This window comes from Zophobas morio, unplaced genomic scaffold (genome assembly GCF_036711695.1).
Source record: "Zophobas morio isolate AGI-343-1 ecotype UQ-CSIRO unplaced genomic scaffold, CSIRO_AGI_Zmor_V1 ptg000010l, whole genome shotgun sequence".
Classification (NCBI taxonomy): domain Eukaryota; kingdom Metazoa; phylum Arthropoda; class Insecta; order Coleoptera; family Tenebrionidae; genus Zophobas; species Zophobas morio.
Window position 1 is genome coordinate 2301123 of NW_026972115.1, and position 23694 is coordinate 2324816.

General features: G+C 33.2%; 1 protein-coding gene and 1 pseudogene across 1 annotated transcript; one reads left to right on the forward strand and one right to left on the reverse strand.

Annotated features, from left to right (window-relative positions):
* Window positions 1-3436: 3436 nt before the first annotated feature.
* LOC135126129 (proteoglycan 4-like) lies at window positions 3437-15318 on the forward strand. The gene is made up of 5 exons (XM_064051953.1): window positions 3437-3564; window positions 5045-5249; window positions 5358-7539; window positions 14478-14759; window positions 14806-15318. Exons 1-5 carry the CDS (start codon window positions 3547-3549, stop codon window positions 15125-15127), a joined length of 3009 nt encoding a protein of 1002 aa, XP_063908023.1. The 5' UTR covers window positions 3437-3546; the 3' UTR covers window positions 15128-15318.
* A 6414-nt stretch (window positions 15319-21732) lies between these two features.
* LOC135126440 (charged multivesicular body protein 4b-like) lies at window positions 21733-22560 on the reverse strand (annotated as a pseudogene).
* Window positions 22561-23694: the final 1134 nt, after the last annotated feature.

A 23694-nucleotide genomic window follows, 5' to 3' on the forward strand; every position in this document is an offset into this window, starting at 1 on the left:
CGTTGTCGAACTGGTTCTTCAATTCGGAACTCAGTAAAATGGCACTGGAGAAGTTGTCTTGTGACTCTAGATCTTCAATGCTTACGTTTCCTCTCAAAACTTGCGTTTGAACACTCCCGTTGGATTCGAGAAGCAACAAACCACTAAAATCGTTATTTTTGAAGCTTGACACAAACAAGATACAATTGTCTTTAGTTACAAGAACTTCAGACTCGTTGTAGTTACAATTTTTGACAATACCGTCAATATTGTCAAGAATCAAGTCCGTAGCTTTATGTTTCCTCTGGCTTTGTGTCAGTATCGGTTTGTTAACCCTGTGCAAGTTGTCGACAAGTTCAGTCAAACCTTGCAAGTCATTGTCAGAATTTTCCTTGACTAAATCCAACACCTGTCCCACTAGAAAAACATCGTTCTGATTAAACTGGTAGCAGTTTTGTGAAACATTGACCAAAGCAGGTACTCTTTCTGAATCCAGATAGCTCGACCCGAGTAATTCCTCAAGTTCAGTGGTAAGATTTAACTCCTTGAAACGCGTAGCTAGAGCAAAGTACCCGACGTACCAAAACCGACAAATCTGGTACGACGTCAAACTGTAAGAATCGTCTACTTTTACCCAAAGTCCTTGCAAGCGATTAACGTCGTAGAACCACGAAACACAAGAAACGATACTCCGAGAAGACAGATCCATGTTTTGGATAACAGTCACAGGGCCGGGTAGAAAGCGCTTAGAAGTGTAACCCTTTTCGACGAGTAGTACTTCAAACACCGCGCTTATGTTTTTCGGAGGGTACTGAACTTCGCCGAAGAAGACGTTATCGAAGAACAACGTAAACGCGATTTTGCTGTCACCACGTATCTGGTACTTGAGCTCAGGACCAAGACAAATAGCGAGTTCCAAATCGTCGATTTTACCAACTAAATTCTCGGCGACGCAGTTGCCTTTGAAAATCGTTACATTTCTTAAACCGTCTTGTAGTCGTACGACAATACCAGTGATATTGCTAGAAGGTGACAAAACACAGACGAAATCATCGTCTATTATTTCTATGGTGTCTTGATACGTCATCGTCACGTTTTCAATCATGTGTAGAATTTTGTCAGTGGCGTGCGTGGTGATTTGCGACTCCAAAAGTACCCGTTTGTTGATTCCTACAGTTTTCTTAATCGCCGCTCGAAAAGTGTTAATGGGGAAGCCAGGAGTTGTAAAATACGTGTTGTAGATTTCTGCCAGCAGAAAAACGTCTAACGAATTGAACTTCTTTGTATCTAGTTGAAGAATTGTGTCAATATTAGATTCCACTACTGTGTCTTGGTTGTATATGGATAAGAGGTTTTTAGAGATTGGTGACCGGTCCAAGATTTTACACTCAGTAGCAGAAACCATCAAAGACATCCCGTCTGTAAAATTACCCCCGCAGTAACCAGTAGCTGGATTACCATCAGCCCTGAAGCAAAACTTATCAGTTGTGGCTTGTTCATTAGCTGCAGAGGTCAGCCAGTTTAGACAATAGTCAGGTCTGAAGCAAAAAGTTTGACGCATGCAGAAATCCGTACTTCGAAAACTTGTCATCTTCACGTTGTTCAACGTGGAGACGGTTTTATTTATAGCAGCACCTAGCCTAGAATACTGAAACTCTTTCTCCTCTGCAGTAGTACCATCTATCTTTAAAACACAACTAAAATGAAGATTAACGGTAATCGAACTACCTTTTTCGTTAAACCAGACTATTTTCATTATTCTAGCAACGTAGTTTGCTTTACCAATCTTAAAAACGTGCAACGGTTTTAATAAACTGTCGTTTAAGAACTTCATTATTTTGACACTTAGGGGATCAAACGAGTACCACGGAAGTTTCACTTCGAACAGACCGACGAACTCGAACGCTACTGGATTTCTGAAAAACACCCTCTCAGAGACCACGATTTCCGAGTTTGAAAATTTGAAAGCTTCGCACCAGTGGTACCCAGGAAAAGTCTCCGCGGGTTGGAAGATAGCGGTACTACAACCCGAATCCTCGCTCGTCCAGTTGAGATTGTCGTACCGATAGAGCAAACTATCGCGTTTTGCATCAGTGAAACAAAAAACACCCACCAAATCTAGCAACCATTGTGGGTTATTTACAGATACATTGAGAAACTCACGTGTTTCTGTGATTGATAGTGTTATATTAATTTCCGGTTCTGGTACTTCTCGTTCGACCAACAAACACGTACCTATATTTTCGGTCAAAACCCACCCCTGTGGTCCCACAGCACTATAAGTATAACCACTGTGGAAAGTTGTCTCAGGCGACCAAAACGTGTAACTAATTTCTTGATTGGTGGTACTCCAGTAGTACGTTCCATTCATACTCTTCTGGAGTCCGAAACTACACACTTCTTGATCGGTATAAAGACTATTTTGGTAAGGTTCGACAAAGTCAGCTGGTGTTTGACCATCGACTTGGCTTTTATCTTGACAAAAACACGTAGTTTTCGAAGAGTAGCTGCTCTGAACACAGGTACCACAAAAGCTACAAACTTTATTATCCACAAGGTGTAGCTTTTTATAGGCGCAGACTCTTGAGTGTGTGTCGATACATGAAGCTGCGGTACTTCCCTTCCTCTTATCAAAAGTCAAACTATTGTTAGAGGGTTCCGTGTATAGTTATAGTCTCCGTATTCTTGTTTATAAAACTCGCTAGGTTCTATTCATCGTATAAAACCAAGACCATTACTAAAGTCACGGATTACTGGTACCCAGACGACAAAACTCTTGACCAAGGTACCAAAGATTAAAGTACTAACAGTACTGACACAGTTTTCGTCACAAATAGCGTCAAATATGACCTAATTCGTTGATTCATTCTACCGAAAGTATCTAAATATTACAAAATAAACGACAAGACGATTCATTCACTTCTTTCAACACCATTACCCAAGACCCAGAATTTCCCATTTCGAAGAAACCGCACGTTGATGACACCATACCACACACCATTCCATCAAGTGAAAAGACATCGTTTGTCAACCAGCACATATTTACGTGAAAACTGCTTACAATGGCAATCACACAAATTACGCTGGGAAAATCGTCGAAGCCTCTGGCACCATTGACACCACCTTCACCTCTCCCATAAAGAAATCAGACCAGAAAAAACCCATCAAGGCGTCATCGCCCATTACCCCGCAAAACATCTTCCCGAAAATTACTACAAATTAATGTGTTTTTAGAGCATCAACGGAAGCGCATTTCGTGCGGATAATTACTAGGTACTTTCGATAGTTTTTGGTACTTTTTCGAATTTTCCGACACTTTCGATTTTATCGTACAACCATAAAGTGCCCACAATCCCGTGTGTTGCGTAAGCCGAATCTTTTCGTCAAACAATGCCTTTGACACGGTAGTACCGCACGTACCGCCGCCGGCTAGTCAACTTTCTACAGCCCCTTTCTTCCCCTTCTCCAGCAGCAGCAGCGTCGAGATCGCAGCTTCTTCAGTCGTACCGTCAGTACTGCCGAACGCGATGGACTCTTGAGCGGTTGGTGAAGTGCAGTGTATTCAGGATGTGGATTAAGACGATAGTGAGTGCTTTTTCATTTTTGTGAAACCGCGTAGAACGAAAGTACTTTTTCGAAAATTAATTATTACAACGTGAAAGTACCGCAATTGTCGGGCTTTTTTGCAGCGCGAAAAAATCGCCGCTTAGGCGATCAGTAAACATTCACGAAGAGCTAATTGAGCGACCTCAAAATCTGACACCGATTTGGAAATTTGTTTGTGGAATAAATAAAGATCATTTTTATTGTACCGTTTTGCACGTGCTGTGGGTTGATCGAGACGCGGGGAAATGTGTCGAGGAGGTCGGACCGAGAAATTGCTCTTAAAATCGTTATGGCATCGCGTATGACTCAAGTTAAGTCATTGGCTGCTTTCTAATTACATGACTTTCGAAGGAAGATTTTTGTAAGCTTGATAATAGGAATTAATTTCGGATCGTGTTTAGTTTCTAATGTGTCACTTTTACTTAAATGGAATGAATTCCTGACATGGGTTAATCAATGGAGCGGATTTCTCATGGGTGAAGAGGTGCATTATTAGACAAAGTAACAACCTGTGTAAGAGCGGACGGAATGCCGGATATAATTTTTCCTTTAATTCATTTCAATTTGAATAAAAAAAAATTTGTTACGAAACAAATATGCAAAACTAAACAAACATTACGATTTCCTCACTATGTACCCATCTCATTTTCGCCCATAAAAATCCTGAAACCAGAAAATTTCACAACGGTCTTGCAAACACCGAGATCCCATTACAGGATTTGCAAATACGTATCATCTCTGCTTTACGTCACACTCTCACGCATGTTAATTGCCTCCAATTATGGAAATTGCCCATTTCAATTTTTCCCATAAATTGTTCCACTTGCATAACCCATTCAATCAAATAAATTCGACAATCGACCGAAAAGTGGCCAAATTTTACCCACGACGCTCCTTCTTTCCCAGACCGCAATTATGCTAATTCACACTTAGTTTTATAGTTAGTCTGTGAAGTGTGACGACACTTTTTATAAAACGTACCGTAAATATGAAAAAATTTAGTGGCGTTGCGGTTTAGCGGTCCATTTTTGTGGCGACCTCCTTACGTGATCGATAGAATCAAGTTCTAGGTGAAGGTCGAACAGCGCCCAAAATCCGGTCATTATGGAGCAGTCGGAACCGATTTATGCAACGCCCGGTTTCCGGTTTTCGGTGCAGCAGGAAGAAAGTGATAGTTTGGGATCAAATTCTGAGCTCCGTCCTGGGTCCGTTATTTTTTGCTATTTACATGAACGATATTGTTGACCAAAATTCTAACATAGAAGTACCCAATTCAAGTACTTATTCTCGCAACAATAGCGCCCAGCACTTTCATTTTCATAATTAACCCATTTCCAGTTCCGTTACTGGTAGAAAACGGTCGCGCGGCTTGAATTATGTATTAATTCGAAACTCGGCTCAGCCTCTGTCTTCTCACCGCTTTCGAGGTATTTAAACCTGACCTTGCGACCTCTTCCAGGTACTCCTCTGCGTGGCCGCGACCCTGGCCGACAAGCAGCCCCCGAAAAAGAAAGAAGACCCCCGCGGCAAACGCAATCTCCAGTACCACATAGCCCACTACACCGGCCCTAACGCCTACCGGAGGATATCCACGGCCCCCCAAATTCCACTCTACCACTCTCAGTTCTTCCCAGGTCCTAGGTCCTACTCGCCGTATCACAAAGGTAGACACTCTTTCCCGCCTCCCCCTTACGCTGTTCAGATGGAGCCCCTCGTCCATTACTCGCAGCGCGACCCTCTGTACGATACTAACGCTTTGTCCCTGAACGCAGATGGCCAAAACGACCTCCTCACCGACAATAACCACCTTAGCGAGAGCGTGTACGGGCCGCCGCAGAAGCACATCATCGAGAGGCCGGTGTACATCAAGGAGCCGGAGCCCATCATCGAGATCATCATCAAGGAGTCGAACGTGACGCTGCCGCCGCCGCCGGCGCCGCCAGCGCCACCACCGAAGAAGAAGGAGCAAGTGCAGGTGTTCTACGTGAAGTATAAGAAGAACCCGAACGGACACGGGAAAGATAGTGTGATTTATGATAAGCCGGTGGAGGCGATCTCGCCGCCGATTCATGACGAGCAGGAGGAGGCGCCGCCGCCGAGTCACCATCACGAAGTAGTGACAGTGCCGCCGCCGCCGAGCACCACACACAGAACCATCATCAAACCGGACTCCGAGACCTACCACAGCCCGACCGGAGTCAAAGTCACGTTCGGGAAAGAGGGTTTCGACTACGACAAGAGGTCAAGCAAACCAGAAGACTTGAAGGCGGCGGAGGACGAAAGTAAATCAGTGCAGTTCCCTCAAGGGCGACAACTAGCGGCGTTCCCGCCACCTAGAAGACCGGAGATAATTTCCTTCACGCCGCCCCCAGGCTACAGACAACCACAACCCTATCGACCCTTCTCTCAATTCAGACAACAAACAACCCACAGTTTCCCAAGACCGAGTCAACAACAATACTCGACTTTACCCAAATTTGGACAGTTTTCTCAACCGGGGAAAACCCAGCAGCATTTTCCACCCCCAAGACCCGCGCCGCCGTCGTTCCAAAGACAACCAGTGGCTTATCAACCCTTCGAGAGTTTGAGGCAGCCTCAATTCAGACCCGAGACGCGTTTCCCGATCACTCAAGCACCCCCTATCACTCAAAAACCGGCCGTCTTCAACCAGAGACCTCAAAGTGGAGACACCAGGCCCCAAATTCGCGACGCGAAGCCTCAAATTACCGAAAACAAGCCTCAGTTTAGTGAGTCAAGGCCTCAGCTGAAGCAGAAGCCTCAATTCCAGCAACCCGTCGTTCCACAATTCCAACAACAGTTTGCTCAATTTCATCAACATCCTCAACCTCAAGTGAATCAGTTTGCTCAACAACAACAACAACAACAACAACAACCTCAACACCAGTTTCTTCAACAACGACCAGCCGTCCCGCAAAGTAATCAATATCAGTTTCAACAAGGTCTGCCTCAGCAGCATCAACAACCTCAACCATTCAACCCTCAACCATCTATAATCCCGCCAGGGGGAGAACTCATCCAGTCCGTGCCAAAATACGAACAACACATTTCAGTCAATGAACCTCTGAGATCGACTCAATCTCACACTCAATCTCAGTACCAGTTTCAACCGCAGCTGCAACAATCCTCCATAAAACTGACTTCTGATGCTAGTGACAAGAAGCAACCACAACAACAACAATCTCAGTATCAACCCCAACAACAACAACAACAACAACAACAACAACAACAGCAACAATCTCAGTATCAACCCCAACAACAACAACAATCTCAGTATCAACCCCAACACCAACTCAATCCTCAAACCCAGTATCAACCTCAATCCTACGACAAAATCCAGCAACAACTCCGCGAAGCCAACGCCCTCCAAGAATCCATCCGAAGCTCGTCCCCCCAATTCTACAATTTCCAGCAGTCCCAGCAGCTCGACTTCTTCCAGACCTCCCCCCGCCCGTCCACGTACTCCACGACGAGCCAGACCACCACCACCACGACCACCCCCAAGCCGTCCACCACCACCAAGGATCCGAAGGTTTTGAATGCGCAGCTTCCGGATGAGGTTCCGGATGATCTTCGCGAGCAGCTGCTTTCTTCCGGGATTTTGAACCACGCCTCTATTTCGATTCTGGACTACGATAAGGTGGGGGACATTCCTCTGTCGGCTCTTCCTCCGGATCAGCTGGCGAATTTCTACAGTGCTGGAGGGGCGCAGCAGATCCAGGGTGCAGGAAGTGATCCTGTGCCTGCGTTCGCTGAGAGAGATTTCGATACGGAAGGCTCGGAGATTCACGAAGTGACGGTGAAGCCAGAGGTGCAGATGAAAGTTGTCCGGTATGACCCGGAGAGCGATCGGGGTCAACAAGTGCAGGAGGCGTATGTGAAGGATGATGCGACTCAGGTGGATCCAGTGGTGTTGAATGACGAGAAGTACAATAGGTGAGTGTTGGTTAATGACGTGTGGGCGTAAGAAGGTGATTGAGAAAGAAAGAGTTTTTTTATTTGGTTATTAAACAATAAATAATACATAATGATGGTAGTAATATAACCTTTGCAATTACGATGTTCATCAACCTGAGGAAAAGGAAATGTCGTCAAATTATGAAGATTACAAGTCATTTAATGAGAATGAGCGTGAAAAAATATCAGCGAAAGTATTGATAATGGAGTGAGGTTCAGAATATAATGAATTATCGTCGTGAAGTATAGAGAGAATTCCTAGTATTCTCACGCTTGTTATTTAAAAGTGTTATAGTTCAACAAGATTTGCTTTAATGTTGGTCCCCGTTGTAAAAATCTAGGTTTTATGAGACTGCGAAATTTTATATTTAAAATCGTCATAAAAATAATGATCATAGCTCGTATCCACTTTTTCCTTTCAATTGTAATAAAGATTTAATTTTTTGAGTAATTCTTGTAGGATAATTTTATATATTTAGGGATTTAGTTTTTGGATCAAATTTATCGATTTTTCAACTTTGAATTTCTCAATTCAATTTTTTTGGTGTTTCCGACTTTACAATTTTTTGATTTTTCACTTTTTAGATATTTGATTCTTCGTTTTCCCAAGTTCTCGTTCTTGCAATCTTATTGTTCATTTTCTGTTTTTTCAATTTTTCGATCTGCAATTTTTTTGTTTTATAATTTTATAATTTTTCAATTTACCGATTTTTGATTTTTCGATTTGCAATTTTTGTTTTATAATTTTTCCATTTTTCAATTTTTGTTTTTTTATTGTATTTTTTTCATTTTCGATTTTCCGTTTTCCATTCTTTAAACTTTTTGATTTTTTAATTTTTCGGTTTCTCGATTTGGAATTTTTCGACTGCTCGTTTACAAATTTTTGAATTTTTCGATTTTTCAATCTGTGAATTTTTCGGTGTTTCGATTTTTCAATTTTTTATTTTCTTCTTTTTCGTTTTTTTTTTCAACTGTCTAGTATTTAATTTTACAACTTGCAATTTTTTATTGTATAATTTTTCCATTTTTCAGTTTCTCAATTTTTAATTTTTTATTTGCCAATTTTTCGATTTTTGAATTTTTAAATTTTTCAATATTTCCAGTTTTCATTTTTTAAATGTTTCGATTTGCAATTTTTCAATTTTTCAATTTTCCAATTTTTTAATATCCAGATATTTTATTTTTTCGTTAATTTTTCAATTTTTTATTTTCGGTTTTTCACTTCAGCCACTTTCTAATTTTTCAGATTCAGTTTTTTAATTTTATAATTTTTCCATTGTACATTTTCTCGATTTTTAATTTTTTGAATAATTTTCAATTTATCGACTTTTCAACATTTTTTTAATCTTTAGATTTGCACGTTTTTTAATTTAGAATTTTTTCATTTTTCAATTTCTCAGTTCCTAGTTTTTGATTTTTTAATTTTTCGATTTTTCAATTTTCCAGTTTTTCGAATTGCAGTTCTTGTTTTTATATGTTTTTCCATTTTTCAGTATCTCCATTTTTATTTTATAAATTCCAATTTTTCGAATTTCTACTTTTGAATTTTGCATTGTTTCCGTTATTCAATTTTTGTTTTTTTTAATTATAATTTTTCATTTCCTTTTCATTTTCGATTTTCTGTTTCCCATTTTTGTAACTTTTTAATATTTCAATTTTTGACATTCTCGATTTGCGATTTTTCGACTGCTCAGTTTTAAATTCTACAGTTTGTCGATTTTTCAATTTATGATTTTTCAGTTCTACGATTTTCCAATTTTTCATTTTTTCAATTTTTTGATTTTACATTTTTTCAATTTTTTGAGTTTTGAAATTTTTCAAGATTTCCAGTTTTCATTTCTTCAGTTTCATTTTTCAGTTTTACAATTTTGTAATTTTTATTAACCAAAAATTTTTATTTTTCCTTTTTTTAATTTTTAAATTTTTTATTTTCTGTCACTTTGTAACTTTTCGAATTGCAATATTTTTTGTCTTATAACTTCACTGTTTCCCGATTTTTAATTATTTGAATTTTCAAATTTCAAGTTTTCCAGTTTTCCCATTTTTAATTTTCCATTTTTAAAATTTTTGCACTTTTTTTAATTTATAATTTTTTCCACTTTTCAATTTCTCAGTTTCTAGTTTTTGATTTTTCAATTTTTCGATTTAGTCAACTTTTAATTTTTTTAATTTTTCAGTTTTTCGATTTTTCAATTTTTCGATTTAGTAGATTTTTTATTTTTCTGATATTTTAATTTGCGTTTTTTTCAATTTGTCGAATTTTTTTTTGATTTTTCAATTTTTGAATTTTGAAGTTTTGAATTTTTTCATTTTTTTCATTTTCAATTTCCCAGTCTTTAGTTTTGGTTTTTTCGATTTTTCAATTGTTCAGTTTTTCGATTTGCAACTTTTCGAGTGTGCAATTTTTCGATTTTTCAACTTTTAAACTTTCAATTTTTCGATATTTCTAATTTTTCATTTTTTGTTTCTCGATTTTTAATTTTTTGATTTTCCAATTTTTCGGTTTTTCAGTTTCTCCATTTTAATTTTCTCAAGTTTTCATTTTAGTATTTTTTGACTTACGAAGTTTTCAGTTTTTGGATTTTTCAATTTTTCGTTTATACGTTTTGTCTGTTTTTTAATTTCCAGATGTTTTGATTTGTGTTTTTTTGTCAATTTGTCAAATTTTTATTTTGATTTTTCAATTTTTGTATTTTAATCTTTTGATTTTTTTCTTTTTTACCATTTTCAATTTCGCAGTTTTTATTTTGACTTTATAATTTTTAGATTTTTCAATTTTCCAGTTTTTCGCCTTGCAATTATTCGACTGTTTAATTTAAATTTTCAATTTTACAACTTTTAAATTTTTCCATTTTTCGATATTTCTAATTTTTCATTTTTTTATTTCTCGATTTTTAATTTGAATTTTCAAATTTTGAAGTTTTCCAGTTTTCCCATTTTTTAATTCTCCATTTTTACAATTTTTGAACTTTTTTTATTTTATAATTTTTTTTCAATCTGTCGAATTTTTATTTTGATTTTTGAATTTTTGAATTTTTAACTTTTGAATTTTTTTAATTTCTTCCATTTTTCAATTTCTCATGTTTTCGAGTTTTCGATTTGCCCTTTTTTAATTTATAATTTTTTCATTTTTAAGTTTCCCATTTTTAATTTTGATTTTCAACTTTTGAATTTTTTTACTTTTTCGATATATATTTCCAATTTTTAATTTTTTCAAATTTTTAATTTACAGTTTTTTGACATTAATTTTCCATTTTTTAGCTTCTGGATTTTTAAGTTTTTGATTTTTCAGTTACTGCATTTTTAATTTTTCGAGTTTTCAGTTTTTTATTTTTTAACTTACAAAATTTTCAGTTTTTCGATTTTATATTTTTGCGTTTCCGTTTATTCAGTTTTCCAGTTTTTTGTTTTTCTGCTTTTACAATTTTTCGATTTTTATTTTCAGCTTTTTTAATTGACCTATTTTTAATTTTTCGAATTGTCATTTGCCAGTTTCTCGAATTTATTTTTTGAATTTTCAATTTTTCGGATGTTCAATTTAAATAAATGTTCAATTTTTCAACTTTTAAATTTTTCCATTTCTCGACATTTCTAATTTTTTATTTTTTTATTTCTCGATTTTTAATTTTTTAATGTTCCAATTTTTCGATTTTCATTTTTTCGAGTTTTCATTTTAGTATTTTTTAACTTACGAAGTTTTTAGTTTTTGAATTTTTCAATTTTCGATTATACGTTTTGTCTGTTTTTTAATTACCAGATATTTTAATTTATGGTTTTTTGAATTTTTTGATTTTTTATTTTGATTTTTCAATTTTTGCCTTCCTAACTTTTGAATTTTTTTAATTTCTTCCATTTTTCAAATTTTCGTGTTTTCGCTTTTTCGATTTGCCCTTTTTTATTTTATAATTTTTTCATTTTTCAGTTTCCCACTTTTAATTTTTGAGTTTTTAATTTTTTCATTTTTCGATTTTTCCGATTTTCGTTCGCAATTTTTCGTGTGTTCATTTATTGATTTTAAAATTTTCGATTTTTCAACTTTTGAATTTTTTACTTTTTCGTTACATATTGCCAATTTTATTTTTTCAAATTTTCAATTTGCAAATTTTTGACATTATAATTTTCCATGTTTTAGTTTCTGGATTTTTAAGTTTTCGAGTTTTCATTTTCTGATTTTGCAACTTACGATTTTTCAATTTTTCGATTATACATTTTGTCTGTTTTTTAATTTCCAGATATTTTAATATACGGTTTTTTCAATTTTTCGATTTTTATTTTGATTTTTCAATATTTGCCTTTCTCACTTTTGAATTTTTTTAATTTCTTCCATTTTCAAATTTTCGTGTTTTCGCTTTTTCGATTTGCCCTTTTTTATTTTATAATTTTTTCATTTTTCAGTTTCCCACTTTTGGTTTTTAAGTTTTTAATTTTTTCATTTTTCAATTATTTTTCGTTCGCAATTTTTTGTGTGTTCATTTACTGATTTTAAATTTTTCGATTTTTCAACTTTTGAATTTTTTACTTTTTCGATACATATTTTCAATTTTCATTTTTTCAAATTTTCAATTTGCAATTTTTTGACATTATAATTTTCCATTTTTTAGTTTCTGGATTTTTAAGTTTTCGAGTTTTCATTTTCTTATTTTCCAACTTACGATTTTTCAATTTTTGGATTATACATTTTGCCTGTTTTTTAATTTCCAGATATTTTAATTTATGTTTTTTTTTAATTTTTCGATCTTTATTTTGATTTTTCAATATTTGCCTTTCTCACTTTTGAATTTTTTTAATTTCTTCCATTTTTCAAATTTTCATGTTTTCGCTTTTTCGATTTGCCCTTTTTTTTATAATTTTTTCATTTTTCAGTTTCCCACTTTTAATTTTTGAGTTTTTAATTTTTTCATTTTTCGATTTTTCCGATTTTCGTTGGCAATTTTTCGTGTGTTCATTTATTGATTTTAAATTTTTCGATTTTTCAAATTCTGAATTTTTTACTTTTTCGATACATATTTCCAATTTTCATTTTTTCAAATTTTCAATTTACAATTTTTTGACGTTATAATTTTCCATTTTTTAGTTTCTGGATTTTTAAGTTTTCGAATTTTCATTTTCTGATTTTGCAACTTACGATTTTTCAATTTTTCGGTATTTTTTTGTGTGTTTTTTAATATCCAGATATTTTAATTTATGGTTTTTTCAATTTTTCGATTTTTATTTTCACTTTTCAATATTTGCATTTCTAACTTTTGAATTTTTTTAATTTCTTCCATTTTTCAAATTTTCATGTTTTCGCTTTTTCGATTTGCCCTTTTTTATTTTATAATTTTTTCATTTTTCAGTTTCCCACTTTTAATTTTTGAGTTTTTAATTTTTTCATTTTTCGATTTTTCCGATTTTCGTTCGCAATTTTTCGTGTGTTCATTTATTGATTTTAAATTTTTCGATTTTTCAAATTCTGAATTTTTTACTTTTTCGATACATATTTCCAATTTTCATTTTTTCAAATTTTCAATTTACAATTTTTTGACGTTATAATTTTCCATTTTTTAGTTTCTGGATTTTTAAGTTTCCGAATTTTCATTTTCTGATTTTGCAACTTACGATTTTTCAATTTTTCGATTATACATTTTGTCTGTTTTTTAATTTCCAGATATTTTAATATATGGTTTTTTCAATTTTTCGATTTTTATTTTGATTTTTCAATATTTGGCTTTCTCACTTTTGAATTTTTTTAATTTCTTCCATTTTCAAATTTTCGTGTTTTCGCTTTTTCGATTTGGTTTTTAAGTTTTTAATTTTTTCATTTTTCAATTATTTTTCGTTCGCAATTTTTTGTGTGTTCATTTACTGATTTTAAATTTTTCAATTTTTCAACTTTTGAATTTTTTACTTTTTCTATACATATTTTCAATTTTCATTTTTTCAATTTGCAATTTTTTGACATTATAATTTTCCATTTTTTAGTTTCTGGATTTTTAAGTTTTCGAGTTTTCATTTTCTTATTTTCCAACATACGATTTTTCAATTGTTGGATTATACATTTTGCCTGGTTTTTAATTTCCAGATATTTTAATTTATGTTTTTTTTTTCAGTTTTTCGATTTTTATTTTGATTTTTCAATTTTTGCCTTTCTAACGTTTGATTTTTTTAATTTCTTCCATTTTTCAAATTTTCGTGTTTTCGCTTTTTCGATTTGCCCATTTTTATTTTATGATTTTTTCATTTTGCAATTTTTTGACATTATAATTTCCCATTTTTTAATTTCTGGATTTTTACGTTTTCGAGTTTTCATTTTCTTATTTTTCAACTTACGAATTTTCAATTTTTCGATTTTATATTTTTGCGTCTTCGAATTGTCATTTGCCAGTTCCTCGATTTTACTTTTTGAATTTTCAATTTTTCAATATTTTAAAATTTGAATTTTTCCATTTTTCAGTTTCTAGATTTTCCAATTTTTCATTTCATCAATTTTTCGAATGGTAGTTGTTCATTTTTCTATATCTCAGTTTTTAATTTATCGATTTTTAATTTTTCGAAATTTCAATTTATCGATTTTTAATTTTGGAATTTTCAGTTCTTCGTTTTGTAATTTTTAACAACTATTTATTTCGCAATTTTTTGAATTATCAATTTTTAATTTATCATTTTTTCGATTTTGTGGTTCTTGCAGTTGCAATTTTTGGAGTGTTTAATTTTAATTTTTTAAATTTTTTCATTTTCCATTTACTCGATTTTTTGATTTTTTTTTGATTTTACAATTTTTCAACTCTTTAGATTTTTCAAACAAATTTTTCGATTTTTCAACTATTGAATTTTCAAAAAAGTGCAAATCAATCAAAATTCACCAAGGATCACACTTAAAGAACCAATAAACCCCCATCACGTGATTATCACTAACCCATCAACCCCCTCTTGCCCAGATACCTTCCCTTGAAGATCAGCGGCGCCCAATTCCCCATCCCCGACGTCCCCGAGCTCAAGGGCAAGAAAATCAGCAGCGTGGTGGTCCTGGCCCCCATCGCCTACGACTTCTCGTCCTCCCGCCAAACCCGCGACACCAAACCGGAAGAAATCGACCTCCTGGAGGGCCAACTCCTCAAGGAGCTCCTCAAGAACCCGTCCCGCTCGAACTTCCAGAAATTCCTCGAGAGCGAAAACCAAACCAGGAGCGACCAGCAAGCCGTGATCCTCCTAGTGGCCGGGTAAGCACCCATCTCCCGCCCCCTTCCCCATCTGACCCATCTCCAGTTCCAGCGAAAACACGAAAGACAAGGAGATTTTCATGTACGACATCGCCACCCAGACCGTGAGCAAGCTCGACGGGGAGCTGTCGTCGGCGTTCGTGGACGCGGCCGAGGCGAACTCCTCCGACCCCGACACCAAGACCTCGGCCTCCAGCATCGTGGAGACCCGGGTGCCCGTGCCTGACCCAGAGGACGACCTCGAGGCTCACGGCTCCGAGAACCTGGAAAGCTTCGTCGACGTTTCGGGAATTCCGGTCGGTGACGACTTGACGGCCAGCGAGTCGCGGCAACTCCTGGGGATTAGTAAGACTGGAAGGTTGGCTTAGCTGGGGTCAGCCGATGGGTGAAGAAGTCTGGCCTGCTCAACCGGAATTATTTTATATTTATTGAAAACGTTCCACTGTTTCTTTAGCTTCGTTTTGGGATTCTGCAGGCAGGGTGGACTTCAGGTGCTAGTTGTAGGACGGCCCCGGAATACTCCGGGCCGCTGTACAGTGTATAAATATTTTTTTATAATAAAGAATTTTGTAATAATAAGTGTGACGTGTGCCTACATACCGTAAGATGAGCCGAGATCGGGGACAGATTTCTCCGATGGTTGTTGACTGTGGCGAATTCCAGCGGCTCTTTTGTGCTTTTCACTTTTGTTTGCTTGTGAAAATTTGGCAGTTTGGTGAAAATTGCGTAAATGTTTGCGATTGGAACAGGGACGAGCGGAAACATAAATTACAAAAGTCGTTATAATAAAAAAAGGTAAAAGTAGGTAAGTAGAAACTATAAAAATGTATTATGTTTTTTCTTGTGTGATAGAAATGCATGGTCGTTTATAAATCTGGTTGCGAGTTTCCACTCCTTACAAGAAATAAGCTGAAAGGAAAAAATGTACCCGGGTTTACGTTGGTTGCAACTAAAGCGACAAAATTAAGTGTTAAGTGGATCGCGCTCTTAAATACAAAATTAAATACAATATAGAACGAAATAATAATAATCGTTTGAAAATACTAATAGACGACGCTAAAAAAATAGAGAAAGTAAAGAAAAGTTCAACCGTAGAGAAAGAAGATCACGCAACAACAAAAGTAATGAAAAAATTAGGTCTAATTTAAAAAAAACAACAAAAAAGATGAACAAGAACTGCGAAAATACGATTAACAAAGACGGCAAAGAAAGGCGACATAAAGCGATAAAAAACAAAAATTGTGCTGAAAACGACATAAAAACCGATAAATACGACAAAATAAAGGCAAGAGGCAACAAAAAAGCGACAAAAAAATCAATAAAAAAAGGGAACAAAAAGGGCGAGAAAAGGTAATAAAAAAGGAGGCAATAAAACAAAAAAAAAATGGAAAAAACGATAAAATAGCCGTACAATAACAAAAAACTCTAGAAAAAGAGACGATCAAGAAATCAACAAAAGAAAATGTAAAAAAGGCGCCCATAAGCCTCAAACTGGGAATAAAAACGCAACAATAACGTAAAAAAGGAACATAAAAATATGAGGCCAAGAAGTGACAAAGAAAGTTAAAAACACAAGAAAAGGGACCAAAACGCTACCAAAAAATCACAAAACACAATCACAAAAGTCGTTAAAAACGATGAAAAAAGTGACAAAAAAATGAGAGCCAAAAGGAATACAAAGTGACAAACAAAAATGTCACAAAAAAGAGAAATTAAAATAAAAATCATTAGGAAAATGGGGCCAAGGACCAGAAAAAAGAGATAAAAAAGCGACAAGAAACAAAAAAATATAAAAACGAACAAAAAGAAACACATGAGATGAAACACAAATAAATGAATAAAACGCTATAAAAAAAGCGATAAAAAGACGAAAAACTATTTTAAAATAGAAACAAAATGGAAGTGAAAATGGAAGTAAAAACATAAAAAAGTGAGAAAAATAACAAGAAAAGATGATTAAAAAACAAGAAAAAAAACAAAAACTGATAAAATGTAGATCAAAAGGGGGGAAGAGGCCAAAAAGGGTGACAAAAAAACAAAACAAAGAGGCCATCAAAAAATTGACAAAGAAAATGTAAAAAAGGCGAGAATAAGGCTATAAAAAGGGGAACGAGTAAAAGACAACAAAAAAGAGTTAAGAAGCAAAAATCGGAATAACAAGCATGAAAAAAAGGAACAAAAATCAATAAAAAGGAGACGAAGAAGCGACAAAAAACACGAAAAATATTATTCAAAAAGCGACAAAGAAAAGTTAAAAAGAAACACAAAAAAGAGAAAAAAAATACCACCAAAAAATCGCGAAGTACACTAAATTAAGTCAATAAATTTAAGGTGACGAAAAAAGCAATAAGAAACAAAAAAAAATAGTAAAAAAATAAAAAGTGACAAAAAAACACCAGAAAAAAGAAGATGGAAAGAACGACAAAAAGCGTGCACAAAAAAAACCCCACAAAGAAAAATGAAAAATAAACGAAAGAACGCTATAAAACAAGAGACTAAAAAATCAAAAGGAGAGAAATAAGCTATCCAGAGGGCAACTTGAAACAAAAAAGTTACAAAAAAATTACAGTCAATAAAAAGCCACAAAAATGGGACAAAAAACAACAAATCAAGAGTACAAAAAAAACAAAAAAAAAATCACAAACAGGCCAGCAAAAATGCGGGAAAAAAGCGAAAAAAGTCGATTAAAAAATGAGAACGAAAATATAATATCTAAAGACGGGTAAAAAGAAACACTTGCGAAAAAACACAAAAAAATTAACAAATCGTCATAAAATGCGATAAAAAGAGCAAAAAACTATTTTAAAATAGAAAATGCCAAAAAGGGTGACAAAAAACAAAAGACCGACAGAACTTTTGTTTTGTTTATTTTGTTTATCAACCAAAAAAAAATTGTAAAAAAAGGCGAGAGTGGAACGAAGAAAAGAAAACAAAAAAGTGTTAGGAAACAAAAATGGGAATAAAAAACATAAGAAAAGCAAAAAATACGCTACAAAAGCAACTAAAAACGATAAAAAAGGGAACATAAAAAATCAATAAGGAGACGAAGAAGCGACAAACAACACGAAACATATGAGTCAAAAAACGACAAAGAAAAGTTAAAAAAAAAACAATAAAACGGACAAAAAATACAACCAAAAAAATCACAAAACACAATAAAAAAACGTCGATAAATAAAACACGTCGAAAAAAGCGACAAGAAATAAAAACAACTGACAAAAAATTGGGACTAAAAAAAACAAAAATGTCACAAAGAAAAAGAAAATAAAAAGCGATAAAAGATTCAATAAGAAAATTGAGGGAAATTACAAAAAAAGGGAGTAAAAAAATAAAAAAGTGACAAAAAAGACACCACAAAAAAGGGGATGAAAAGAACTACAAAAAGGGTGCACAAAGAAAAGCCTACAAAAAAAATCGAAACTTAAAAACGAGAGAAATAAACTATCCAGAGGGCAACAAAATACAAAAAAGTTACAAAAAAATGCCAGTCAACAAAAAGCTACAAAAATGTGACAAAAAACAACAAATCAAGGCGACAAAAAAGCCAGCAAAAATGCGGAAAAAAAGCGAAAAAAGTTACTTAAAAAAGAAAGGCTATAAGAACATATAAAGAATCGACAGAAAAAGAAACGAACAAAAAATCAATAAAAACAAAGGTAAAAAGGCGATAGCAATTTTGCCACTTAATTTTTCATTTTTTCGATTTTTAAATTTAACAACTTTGCAATATTTCGAAAATTCAGTTTTTTGATTTTCCAATTTTACCACGCAATTTTTGATTTTTAATTTTTTTGGATATTTCAGTTTTTCGATTTCTGGTTTTGGGATTCTTGGTTTTTCGATTTTAAATTTTTGATTTTTTTCGTGTTTTAGATGTTTCGATTTCCCGAACTTCCGATTTTTCCAGTTCTTGGGTTTAAATTTGTTGGTTTTTCAATTTTTCGATTATTAAAATATTTGGTTCTCCGATTTTTGGGTTTTTCAATTTATCAATTTATAGAATTATCAATTGTTGGATATTTTAGTTTTGAGAATTTTTAATTTATCATTTGAAAATTTTTGATTTTTCGATTTCAGTTTTCAATTTTTCGTTTTTTTTGATATTTCGATTTTTCCATTTTTTAAATTTTAGGTTTGTCTATTTGAAATTTGTCAATTTGCCGTTTTTTTAATGTCTCGATTTCTCGATTTTTCAGTTTCTCGATTTCTTGATTTTTCAGTTTTTCGATTTCTTGATTTACAATTATTCAAACTGAATTTTAAATTTTTTGGTTTTCAATTTTTTTGATTTTTAAAGTATTTGTTTTTTCAATCAACAGAAAAAAGGCGAGAACAATTTTGAGTTTTTTCTTTTTTAAACTCACGAATTTTTCAGTTTTTGGTTTCTTTGATTTTAAGATTTTGCATTTTTTGATTTATCAATCAACTTCTTTATTTTTAATTTTTTGGATTTTTAAATTTAACAACAATTATGCAATATTTCGATCATTCAGTTTTCGATTTTTCAATTTTACAACGCTATTTTTCAATTTTTAATTTTTTCGATATTTCAGTTTTTCGATTTCTGATTTTGTGATTTCTTCGAATTTTTAATGTTGCGATTTTCAAATCTTCGAGTGGTCAGTTAAATTTTTTTTTGTTTTTCAATTTTTCAAATATTTGAGTTTTCGATTTTTCAATTTATCAATTTATCAATTTTCGACATTTCAGTTTTGGGAATTTTCATTTCATCGATTTTTTAAATTTTTGATTTTTCAACTTTTAAATTTTGGTTTCTTTAATTTTAGGATTTTGGAATTTCTTGGTTTATCAACTTTTTATTTTCACTTTTTCGATTTTCAAATTTAACAATTTTCGATACTTCAAGTTTTCGATTTTTGATTTTGTGGTCCTTGATTTTTTGATTTTCAGTTTTTAGATTTTCAATTTTTCAAGTGGTCAGTTTAAAAGTTTTCAATTTTCGATTTTAAGCAATTCAATATTTGAATTTTTGATTTCTTCAATTTCATGATTTTGCAAATTTTAAACTTGTCATGTTTTTCGATTTTTATTTTTTCAATTTTTCGTTTTTTTTGATGTTTTGAATTTTCAATTTTTAAATTTTAAATTTTTCGAATTTAAATTTGTCGGTTTTTCGTTGTTTTGATGTTTTGATTTTCCGGTTTTTGCAATTTTTTGGTTTATCAATTTTTGGTTTCTCGCTTTTCGTTTTTTAATTTTTGACTTTTTCGTGCTTTAGATGTTTCGATTTCCCGATCTTCCAATTTTTCGAGTTCTTGGGTTTACATTTTTGGTTTTTCAATTTTTCGATTATTAAAATATTTGGTTCTCCGATTTTTGGGTTTTTCAATTTATCAATTGTTGGATATTTTAGTTTTGAGAATTTTCAATTCATCATTTGAAAATTTTTGATTTTTCTATTTCAGTTTTCAATTTTTCGCTTTTTTTTGATGTCTCGATTTTTCCATTTTTTAAATTTTAGGTTTGTCTATTTTAAATTTGTCAATTTGTCGTTTTTTTAATGTTTCGATTTCTCGATTCTTCAGTTTCTCGATTTCTTGATTTTTCAGTTTTTCGATTTCTTGATTTTCAATTATTCAAACTGAATTTTAAATTTTTTGGTTTTTCAATTTTTCCCTTTTTAAAATATTTGTTTTTTCAAAGGCGAGAGCAATTTTGAGATTTTTCTTTTTTAAACTCACGAATTTTTCAGTTTTTGGTTTCTTTGATTTTAAGATTTTGCATTTTTTGATTTATCAATCAACTTCTTTATTTTTAATTTTTTCGATTTTTAAATTTAACAACAATTCTGCAATATTTCGATCATTCAGTTGTGGATTTTTCAATTTTACAACGCTGTTTTTCAATTTTTGATTTTTTCGATATTTCAGTTTTTCGATTTCTGATTTTGTGATTATTTTTTTGACACTTCAATTTTTAGCTATTTTAATTTTTCGTTTTATCAGTTTTTCGATTTTTTAATGTTTAAATTTTCAATTTTTCGGTTTTACAAGACGGTTTTTCGTTTTTTAATTTTTGTTCGCAGTTGTTTGATTTTTGATTTTTTGATTCTTCGAATTTTGAATGTTCCGATTTTCAATTTTTCGAGTGGTCAGTTTTAGTAAAAAAACGGTCCAAAAAGGCTACAAAAGAATGAAAAAAAGGCGAAAAAAAACAAGTAAAAAAAAAGAGAAACCAAAAAAATGCAACACAACTATATAAAATAAACCAAAAAACATAAAAAAGTGACAAAAATCACAAAAGGGTGATTCAAAAAAGACAAAAACCGACAACAAAAAAAGGTAAAAATGTCATAAAAAAGTTTGTTGCAGCACGGTCTCTTCTTTTTAACAGTTTTATTAAAACGTTGAAATGTTTTCAAATTTTTAAGCAAATAATTTCAAGGCGTGGGTTTGGTAGTTTCTGAGTGCCTTTAGCTATTGCTTTGGAAAAGGAGAAAAAAAGAGCAAACTATTTGAGAATATTTTATTCAAACAAAAAACAACAATGACAAAAATTAATAAAAATAAGTAGTATAAAAAAAGGATAGAGAAATCAAAGATAAATAAACAAATTTTAGGAGATGTTCTGTAATCGCTTAATAAGTGCTAGTATCTTATAAAAATTTCCGTTTATTCTATCTTATAATCTTTGAAATAAAGTGTAAAATTATATTAACGTTTTTTTATATTGACACCTGATGCTTGTAAATATTTTAGAGGACGTCATAATTTTTTGGAATGAATGAACACACAAATTGTGGTTAACGTTTACAAGATAACCTCAAAGTGCACCCAAAAATCGTCAACAAACGTCAAAATAAGAAAAGAAATAACAAAAAATAAATAAATAGGAGCAGTAAAAACTGCTATTGCAGGAAAATGAAAGAATTACATTCCTGGATTATAAAAAGCACTGTCATCACATCTGGCCCCCTTTCGCTCCACTCTTTTTTCACCTTTAAAACAAACACTCAATTTCACTTCATTTATTGCTTATAAAAAATATTCTAAAAGTGTACGCAGTACAATCACAACGGAGCTTTCTCAACGAGTATAAAGCATAAAGCCGTATGAAAATATAACAAACAATAAAAGCCTCTCATCTAAAAACATCCAAAAATATCCGTGGTCCTTGGTACTAAGACGCCGCCAAAACCTTCCGCTTCTCCTTCTCCTTCCCTTCTGCAAAAACCCAATCAAAAAACGCCACATAACAACCCCACTCACTTTTCTCGCCAATCCGGACGTCGTTCACAGGCACAGACGGCAAATCCTCCTCGACCGAAAACTCCTCCAACCCCTCGGTTAGCTCCTCCAGCTCCCTCTCCAACTCGTCCTCATCCAAATCCCCATCGTTGAACCCCACCGGCTGACCAATCGCGTCCGCTATCTCATCACTAACCTCCCAAAATCAAATCCTCCAAAATCTGGTCAACTTTATCCACGTCTCTGGAACCACTTCGTCACACACGAAATACTAGCGACACTAGCGCTTACATGTCTTTATGGACGGCCTTGAGCGCTTTGGACGCCCTCTGCATCGAGTCCAGCGCCAGAGTGTTCGTGTTGGCGTTCTCCAAGACGTCCCTCTGCGTCTCCAGCGTGGTTAGGGCCCCGTCCACCTGCTGCAGCTGCTTCTCGTAGCGCTTCTTCCTCTGGAGGGCTTGTAAGGCAACTGAAACCCCGATTAGGTCGGAAATGCGGCCCGTCTACCCACCTTTTTTGTTCGTGGAGGCGTTCTTCTTCGCCGTGGCCACTTCCCGTCTGATTTTCTCCTCCAAATAGGACTGGCGTTTGAGTCAAAAAAAATACGTCCAAAAAATCGCAAAACACAGTAAATTAAGTCGATAAATTTAAGGTGACGAAAAAAGCAATAAGAAACAAAAAAATACTACAAAAATAAAAAAATTGACAAAAAAATACCAGAGAAAAGGAGATGAAAAGAACGACAAAAAGGGTGCACAAAGAAAACCCCACAAAAAAAAGAAAAATAAACGAAAAAACGCTATAAAACAAGAGACTAAAAAATCAAAATGAGAGAAATCAACTATCCAGAGGGCAACAAGAAACAAAAAAGTTACAACAAAATGACAGTTAATTAAAAGCCACAAAGATGGGACAAAAAAACAAGAAATCAAGGGTACAAAAAAAAACAAAAAAATTCACAAACAGACCAAAAATGCGGGAAAAAAGCGAAAAAAGTCGATTAAAACATGAGGGCGAAAATATAATATCTAAAGACGAGTAAAAAAACACTTGCGAAAAAATACAAAAAAATTAACAAAGGCGATCAAAAAATCAACAAAAGAAAATGTAAAAAAGGCGAGAATAAGGCTATAAAAAGGGGGACGAATAAAAGACAACAAAAAAGAGTTAAGAAACAAAAATCGGTATAAGAAGCATGAAAAAAAGGAACAAAAATCAATAAAAAGGAGACGAAGAAGCGACAAAGAACACGAAACATGAGTCAAAAAACCATAAAGAAAAGTAAAAAAAAACACAACAAAAAGGACAAAAAATACTACCAAAAAAATCACAAAACGCAATAAAAAACGTCGATAAATAAAACATGACGAAAAAAGCGATAAGAAACAAAAACAACTGACAAAAAATTGGGAATCAAAAAGAAAACAGAAATGTCACAAAGGAAAGCGAAAATAAAAAGCGATAAAAGATTCAATAAGAAAAGGGAGGGAAATTACGAAAAAAGTGAGTAAAAAAAAAAAAAGTGACAAAAAAGACACCACAAAAAAGGGGATGAAAACAACTACAAAAGGGTGCACAAAGAAGAGCCTACAAAAAAAAAGAAAAATAACCGAAAAAAGCTATACAAGAGACGAAAATTAAAAACCAGAGAAATAAACTATCCAAAGGGCAACAAAATACAAAAAAGTTACAAAAAAATGGCAGTCAATAAAAAGCCACAAAAATGT

Bases quoted from the DNA above. Each gene is read 5' to 3' on its own strand.
- LOC135126129 (XM_064051953.1), top strand. The intron at 5,250-5,357 runs GTAGACACTCTT...CCCTGAACGCAG, and splicing joins CTACTCGCCGTATCACAAAG to ATGGCCAAAACGACCTCCTC. The intron at 14,760-14,805 runs GTAAGCACCCAT...ACCCATCTCCAG, and splicing joins GTGATCCTCCTAGTGGCCGG to TTCCAGCGAAAACACGAAAG.